At 44.9% G+C, this 8511-nt stretch overlaps 1 protein-coding gene and 1 long non-coding RNA gene across 3 annotated transcripts in view; one reads left to right on the plus strand and one right to left on the minus strand.

The window, feature by feature from the left end:
* ccn1l2 (cellular communication network factor 1, like 2) overlaps positions 1 to 3874 on the minus strand; it is a 4061-nt gene extending 187 nt beyond the window's left edge. The window contains exons 1-5 of one of the 2 annotated variants that reach the window (XM_026187430.2): positions 3276 to 3874; positions 2926 to 3135; positions 1358 to 1705; positions 985 to 1187; positions 1 to 891 (exon numbers count right to left, since the gene is read on the minus strand). The exon at positions 1 to 891 is cut by the window's left edge and continues 187 nt beyond it. In XM_026187430.2, the coding sequence (XP_026043215.2) occupies positions 601 to 891; positions 985 to 1187; positions 1358 to 1705; positions 2926 to 3135; positions 3276 to 3573 (1350 nt within the window). In that variant the 5' untranslated portion in view covers positions 3574 to 3874 and the 3' untranslated portion in view covers positions 1 to 600. Of the gene's footprint in view, positions 892 to 984; positions 1188 to 1357; positions 1706 to 2925; positions 3140 to 3275 lie in introns of both variants that reach the window. The other variant, XM_026187432.2, reaches the window with a different exon arrangement.
* A 2399-nt stretch (positions 3875 to 6273) lies between these two features.
* LOC145432227 (uncharacterized) lies at positions 6274 to 8230 on the plus strand. The gene is made up of 3 exons (XR_013912506.1): positions 6274 to 6530; positions 6777 to 6827; positions 7684 to 8230. It is a non-coding gene; the product is annotated as an uncharacterized LOC145432227 (long non-coding RNA).
* The last annotated feature ends 281 nt before the right edge of the window (positions 8231 to 8511 follow it).

An 8511-nucleotide genomic window follows, 5' to 3' on the forward strand; every position in this document is an offset into this window, starting at 1 on the left:
TCACTCCACAACTAAGAGTGAAGTCTGTATAGCCTGTAGGATTTTAATCAATATACCAAAGTAGCATAATAAGCACAGTCTGTAAACTCCTTTCTGAAAGCCTGTCGCTGTAAAACAGACACATCTCACACATTTCCCCGTCAGTACTTGTACGGGGAACAGGTGGACTGTATCAAGCACAATCCATGTGAACCAACAATCGATGCCACTGCTCCTCAGCATTTTAAAATGTGGTGAAGAACAAAGATGCATGTCTTTGATAACCATTACTTCCTGTTAATATGCCTGTTAAAAAGCCTTCTTTATGTTTGACAAGTTGTCGTGTCACCCTCTGTGGAAAAGAAAACAAAGTTGAAAATAAATTAAAGTTTCAGTTAAAGCTCTCGGCCTACACTGTGGCATAGCAGTCACACTGTTTTGTGTCGTCCTCGAGACTGCATAGGACGCTGGAGAGGCACCGCCTGTAGCGTGGACAAAGTGACATCATCATGACAGCAAGCTTAAAGTGCAAGCGAGCGGACTCCTTTCCCACCCAGCGGACAGACATTGAGGCAGTGAGTTTAGCGAGGGGGAGGTGCAGAGTCCGCTGATAAGTCAGCATCAGTCTCTGAAAGTGTGGATGTCATTGTAGAGGTTGACGGAGGTGCTGGAGTGATAGGTGTGTTTACCACAGCTCGTACCGCAGCTGCAGCGCTGGATCCACATTACATTGTAGAGGATGTCTCCACTGGGGCAGTGGAAGCGGAGCTGCACGGTGCGAGAGAGAGACGGGGCGCAGCAGCGGCCGTCAGTGCAAGTCCCACAGGTCCGAGGCCGATATCGCTGAGCTGTAGAGCATCCACCAAAGGTGATGCTGACTGGCTCGTGTGGGCGGAAGGTTCGCTGACATTTCTTCCAGGATGACAGAGACAGCCACAGTTAAATAACAAATCTCAGATGTTCCTATCGGCATTCTACATCCATCTCCATTTGAGTATACACTACCTTCTTAGTTATGGGAAGCTGCAGGTCACAGTGCTGGATCTGGCACAGTCTGGTTTCTCTGACTAGCTGACAGTCTGGGTTGTGATTGGTCACACGACTTGAAATGCCCATCCCACATGTGGCAGAGCACTGGGTCCACTCAGTGGTCTGTGGGAAACACTGGGGCTCATGTAAGACCTCAGAGAGGGGGAACGATGCGATCTCTGCGTGAGAGCACAATACAGCAATGAAGTCATGGATGCCAGCAGACAATTAGTTACCTTGTGAGTCACTTCTTGGAGTTCTTGAGGGTTTTGTGAATATTTCACATCAATAAAGTCATCAACTTATTTGAGAGTGCTGCTCTGATGATTTACAGTATTTTCAACTTTACCTCTGAATGTATCTGCTCCGCTGGCAGCTGGGAGGGGATTCTGTCGCTGGACTGGCAGCAAAGGACTGATGTGGTTTGGGTGCAGCTGGCTCTCTGTTGGCTCACTCAGCTCCTCGCTGATGCTGTTGTCATCATCACACACCCATTCTTCACAACAGCCACCCTCGGGCTGCGCCAGCCGGGGCTTTGAGCATCGCCACCGAGGCAGGGGCACTTGGTAGGGACAGAGGGGCATGCAGCCCACCACACCATTCATGCAGGTGCACTGGTGCTGGCAAACGGGCTGGAAGTCCTCACCATGCTGGTACACTCGCCCATTGAATGCACAGGGTACGCCATGAGCTTCAGCTGACATAGAAAACAGGAAACTGAGCTGTTAGCAGACACTTTTGAACTTCATGGAAGGATACGGCAAAAACTTAATGAGTCTGTTTGCTGCGTTTTTGTGTTTTTACCTCTCACTTTGTATGTTGTATAGCTTTTTACGTCTCGCTCACAGGAAACACTGCTGATGAACTACCATTTTGGCTTTTCCATGCTTTCCCTCTGTTGTTTATCTATGTAACATGTGTTGAGGCCATCCTCTAAACACAGATGCTGTCAGCTGCCTCATAGTTCACCATTTTCCATTTTCGTTTCCATGCTAAAGCCACTTTTCTAGCTGAAGACTCAGAGTGTTGCTTTGAGTGTATTATAGTGGCAGCAGCTTCACAACAGGAAAACTGTTAGCGTTATCACGTCTGCAGCTTTGATGCTAACATCGACCAATAATCAAGCATCGTCTGTGTGTTAATGTGCTGCTGTGTCACTTTTTCTGCTTTAGTGCAAATCAAACTGACTTTTTATTTCCCTGAAGGTACATGTGTGAAGGTCAAGATCCATGGAATCAAAAAAAACACATACTCATAAAATCTGTAAAATCTGCTCAACCTTTTACTTTTCTTCACACCAGGCCAGCTGAGCAGTCAAAGAAAAGGTTTCTTATGGAGGACGAGCTAAAACAAAACATTTCTGACTGGAGGTCAAAAGAGATGCTGAAGCAATGTATTGCAAAAAAAGAATAATAAATAAGCATGTAAACATTATCTAGTAAAGTTAACCTGAGTAACCTGTAAGTGAGCCTAATATTGGCCCTTCAGCTAAGACGTCATACTCTAGAGAAATACACCAAGAAATCAAATGGATTTCCTATCAGGGAGATTTCATGCTTTTTGAACAGTTTAATGCTCCCTTGTGATCTGTAATGATCCCACAGATTCATAGCACCTTTTATTTCAAATAAATGTTTGCATTCCTGCTTTTTCATTTATTTATTTTCCAGCTAGACCTTAAGCAGCTCCTCCAGAGCCATTAGAGTCATTACATAAAAGTGTCCAGAGTTCCTTTGAAATGCATCTGCAGGGTGTTTGTGGACAGTTGCTCTGTAATTTCAACAGTGTGCATCTACCCTTGCTGTCTGATTCTCGGTACAGGAGCTGTGTTTTTGTTTGTAGCTTTTGTTCCAACATCAGAATAATTATTCCTTTAATGATTTGAAGCTGTGAGCTTTCAATAAACTCCTTGCTCACCTTGACACAGTCCTCTCTCTGGGTTTCCTCCAGCCCCCAGATGGCAGTGCAGCCCCTTGATGTGATCACAAGGTTCTGTCGTGCTGCAGTCCTCATTAAACTGCCGAGCACAAACTTTGCAGCAGCCACAGTCGTCAGTTACATGACTGACGCCGGGCAGGCACAGTGGAGGCGAGGGGGGGCAGGAACATTCAGCTGGGCATGCACTGTCTACCTAAATACCAGGGTCAGAGGTCAGCTCAGACTGATTTTTATTTATTTATTTTTTAAAATGGTAATCAAAATGTTATCTAAAATAACTATATGGAAGATCACAGAAATAAAAAGCATTTAAAGCCACAGAAACTCACCATTACTGCAGCTCTGCCCAGCATAAACAGGGTGAAGGAGATCCGCTGCAAAGCAACAGGACAAAGCATCCTGATCCCAGCAAATAAAGCAAGCAAACAAAAAGTAGGCTTTCACATCCAGATTCCCAAGAGGAAAGAAGTTATTTTTGCAGCTCCAGGATGAAAAGTATCCAGAGGTGAGTTTGGCACCCAGAGGTAAATTTGCCTGTGCCTCTCCAGCAGCGTGGCTCAGCTCTACTTCAGTCAGAGGTTTCTCTCTGCACTTATAGACACACATGCCCCTGCCCTGTGACATCATTACCGCGCCTCTCAGCAGAGCGTCCAGAGAGAGGAGGAGGAGGTGTGAAACACTTACAGATGTGTTAACGTCACAGTGTAATTATGGATGAGTCAAGGTGTCATTAAAGGTGTCACCAGGAAAACCCTGGTTTACAAGAGCTGCTAAGTCCTGGTTAAACTGCTTGTAGTTTTCAGACTGTGTGTGAAAATCGTTAGTTTTCTATGCATGAACACGCTAGAAAGGAAACAGCAGAGGACATACTTAGCACATGAAAAAAAGAAGCCAGTGGTTGGACAGGTGTAATGGAAAACTTAAGGAGGGAATCCCGCTCAGTGAGGCTCAGAATGATTAACTGTGAGAATGGAGAAACTCCCTGTAAACAGCTCTCTTCTACACTGAAGGACAATGTGCTCAGAACATCCTGTGTTCCCTCCGTCTCTTTCCTAATGGGCAGCATTCCAGGAAACACAGGCTTATCCTCGTGTTCCCATGATTGGCAGGAAAAACTCTGCATTCCCATTGTCACCGTGGTGGCACGTAAAGAGTGTTTTGCTGGAGAGCAGGAAAGTCCTTGCATTAAGTTGGCCTAGGCTGTCAAGAAACATGGGAAACTTAATTTGGCTTTCGATAAGGCTGCTGAAGTTTCTCTGGCCTGTTCCTTAAAAGCAGCACTGTGCAAAAGTCCACGATCGTCCCCTTAACGCTTTACATTTTGCACCTCACAGTTTAGTTTGTGAAGCCACTTAACACTGAGCTATGAATGTTTCAAGCCTTACAAAGACACTTAACTCAAGGGATGAACCGGTGTTGTGTCTACACGTAACAGACTATTTTAAATTGTATATACTTTGGACGGTGGGAGGAAGACTCCGGCTTCCTCCCACTGTCCAAAGACATGCAGTTAGTGGGGATAGGTTAATTGGTTAATCCAAAGTGCCCATAGGTGTGAATGTGCGAGTGAATGTGAGTGCGAATGGTTGTCTGTCTCTGTGTGTTGGCCGTGTGACAGACTGGCGACCTGTATACCCCGCCTCTCGCCCTATGACAGCTGGGATAGGCTCCAGCGCCCCCCGCGACCCTGAAAAGGATAAGCGGAAGCGAACGGACAGACGGACAGATCTATACTTTGTTACTTGCAGCCTGTGACAAAAGCACGTCTACAAATAACATGACAAGGATAACACAATTCTGAAATAGCATATACATATCTTGGCATGGTGTGCAGTGTGTCCTTACAAAACTTGAGGAAACTGGACACGCGGAGGACAAAAGAAGAAGCAGGTAAAAAGATAAGCTATAACAAAAACTTGAAATCCTTGGCAGAGCCTCGACTATTGTGATTAGCCTGTTCCATTGATTCCTGTCGTGCATTTACAGCTACACTTTTTTTGAGAGTGAGAGAAAAACACTCATCCCCTGAACATAAAGAATAATGACGAAGAAGAAAAATGTCTCAGCATTTAATTTTTTTCTATTTCTAGGCACCACATTGTAATTCACATGTAATTCACCACACAATAGCATAAATGTGAGCAACGTCAGCCACTTATGTAGGTTGTGTTCTAGGCTCTACAAGAGTTCCCCACAGAACTCTGATTCAGTCCTGAGACATAGAACATGGATGAATGGGTGAATGAGACATATCACATCTATCACATCTATCACTCCCAGCATGTAAAGCGCCTTGAGCATCATTAGACCCGGTTTACTTGCAATATTTGACATGGAGAAGAAAGGCTGCTGAAACATCCACAAAGACTCCTTTCATTCCTGCAGTGGACTATTTTCACTCCTGCTCTCAGGAAGGAGGTCCAGGTGTCTCAGGACCAGCTTTGACCCTGGTGCCAGACACCTGAACTGTGACCCAGCCTGATCACATCCACATGAAACAGCCATGAACTGTCACTCAGTGCAGCTGCTTGCTGGCAGTTATCACTTTTCCATCTGCTAATACTCCACATGCCTATGAAGTTTATGTCATCTTTGGAGGATGCTTTCATTCTTAAACTAGCACAGTCCACTGCAGCTCCTATATTATAGTTATACATGCAAATATATTTTACTGCTTCACTTATCTTGTAATTCTGTTTACCGAAATGACCAAGACATTTCAAGGTGTCAAAGATTTCACATTCAGACGTGATTTGAAGACTCACCCAAGCCTCCCACAGCCCACCCTGAGAGCTTCATCAAATCTGAGCATGCTGCAGTGAGCCAGCCTGTGGCCTTCAGCTCTCTTCCTAACAGCAGGCATTGCAGCTTCAGACTGAAGCAGTCATGTTACTGTGTGCAACATCAAATCAAACACAGTGTCCCGACTTATGCAAGCAGCCACCCAGACAGCCCGGCCAGCTGGCTTGTAAAACAACTGGGACGCTGAGCAGCAATGGGAAAGAGGGGGGGGGAAGCACCTTGCTGGGCAGCAGCAGGGAGGTGAGCAGTAGTCTGGATTCTTGGCATTCCTGGCCCACAAAGCCAGGATGTGTGCACTGGCCACGATGTGCATCGGACACTGATGCAGGAGCAGGAGGAGTTGAGGGTGGAGAGGTTGCCAGTTTGGCAGCCTGCTGCCCTGACTGTGTGCCAACCATTGTTTGTCAGCCAGGCAAACTTTTCCAGACCACATGGAGGTCAGGAGGCATCAGGGATTTGTTTGTTTTCTCAGTTCAATATCTGACACCAACCACCAGCCTAACTTCCTATCAACTCCTCCAACAAGTCAGTTTTCCTGCATGAATCAAGCAAGGCAGCACGAATGAATCCATGTCCAGCTGTCATTTTCTATCCTGATATTTTTAGATTCTTTCAATGTGAGACTTCCTGGAAATCTGGCAAACCAAATGGCACAGAAAGAGTGGGGATCACAGTTTCGAAGCAAACAGGAAGTATGTGCAGGATACGTGTGGAGGTGCTGTTGCTTCTGACCACAGCGAAACAAGAAAGACACAACAGGGACCCAGACAGGACCCACAGCAGTGAGTGGATTAGACAGAATTTATATATGTGAAAACTCTGCCCCTCTCACCTGGTGAGGGGCGATATGTATATGGTCTCAGTTTTCTGAGAATTTAATTAAACACCCCCCCCCCCCCCCCCCCCCCCCACATAAAAGCCTCAGGATGCAGGATGCAAGTTTTCACATAACTCCACCATTAAATAGAATATTTGCAATGATTTCTGCAGATGGGTTGTCACTGTTGTTCCCACTTCTTCTTTTTCAGATGTCTGGGTTCGACGTTACCGTTCACATTTTGTGCTACAACATGAAAATGGTAAGAAAAGAGCACACATGAATTTTACATTTTCCCTCAACATGTGGTAGCTGGTAAGTGGCTGAAGGACACTAGAGACATTGTTTGAGACATTGATGGTCATTAAGTGAAACACAGAAGTTTAGTGGAGGTGACCAATGTGAAATGTCTTTATAACCTAAAGCTAGCATTTTATGTCTGGTGCCTGTCTTATCAATATAATCTTCCAGTTCAAAACATATGAAACGTTTTTTTTCATTAATCCAAAAGCCTAAGTGAAGTGGTTCCATAGTGTTGTGGTCTACACAACAACATTTGCCCAACATGTAAAAGGTTCCTGTTTCAAAACTGAGACGAGACACAAATCCCCTGGGGGTTGCATCAGAAAGAGCAGTCAGTGTAAAAGGGAAAGAAGATCATCTGATGTGGTGAACCATGAGGGAGCAGCTGAAAGAACTTCAGTCCTAAAGCCTGCAGAAAAACCCACTGGCTGTTTTGTTGAGGGGCTAACTTGTGGAATTGGGATCTTCATCCCGATCTCACATTTGTAGCAGTTTATTCTGCCCCTAACTACCTTTCATGAACTGGTGTACGCTTTTATAGTGCCAAAGTACTATATAAGTTATATAATATAGTGCCAAAAAAACCCCACATTATTATTTTGGGCAATTTATATATAATTTCTTAGTTTTTACCTCCTTAATTTCTTTTTACATTCATTCATTACAGGCTACAGGATTTAGAAGCTGCTGGATCATGATTTAATAGAAGTTAAACTCTTCATCTAACAGCGTTTGATAAAACAGGAAATGACCATTAAAGTAACTGAATAAAAGTTAATGAAAATGTGGGCTACTCCTCCATGTGGTGTCTGCAGGTGTGACTGTCCTGCAGCTGTATACAAAAGACAGTCATGGTTCAGCTGGCAGCTGCCCAGGAACCAGGACAGAGGGAAGCTGTGGTCTGCACATTCCTCCTCAGCATCTAATAGCAGTGATGACAGCGGGGAGCACAGAGCACTAGCAATAACCTGGCCATTGTGCGTCTGACATGAGCAGGTGTGCTGCAGCTCCTGATGGTCCCACCCCTTCCTCATGGTGCATAGAGAATCCAGCGAGTGGATTTAATCAATTAGTTTTCCTGGGTGCTGTGACTCAACAGCTTCTCTGTGGGCTGTATGTGTAGTCTCCGATGTCTTTAAATTGAGTAACTTACCCTTTTATTAGGTTATATAAACTGGGCAAAAATGAGTGCGTCTCATCGTATCAATGCATAAATAATAAAGAGCATCACCAGGAGCAAATAAGCCCAGAGGGAACTGCTTTTTTTTGTACTGCATTCATGCTATTGACTCATTTAAACCTAGTGATCAGGTTCAAAACCTGAACTTCACAATATAAAAACAAATTAATCAATAAAAATAAAATAACAGAACAATGGTTCCTTAACTTTTGTCATATATACAGTACTGTGCAACCACCTAATACTGAACAGAATTTGCAAAAAAGCAAGGCATCAACCAGTGTTTAATCTATGCATAACAAGCAGCTTGGCAAGAAAAAGAAACCATCCATCTTCTTCCGCTTTATCCGAGGCCGGGTCGCGGGGGCAGCAGCCTAAGCAGAGAAGCCCAGACCTCCCTCTCCCCAGCCACCTCCTCCGGCTTATCCGGGGGAACACCAAGGCGTTCCCAGGCCAGCCGAGA

Source organism: Astatotilapia calliptera, chromosome 12 (genome assembly GCF_964374335.1).
Source record: "Astatotilapia calliptera chromosome 12, fAstCal68.1, whole genome shotgun sequence".
In the NCBI taxonomy this organism is placed as follows: domain Eukaryota; kingdom Metazoa; phylum Chordata; class Actinopteri; order Cichliformes; family Cichlidae; genus Astatotilapia; species Astatotilapia calliptera.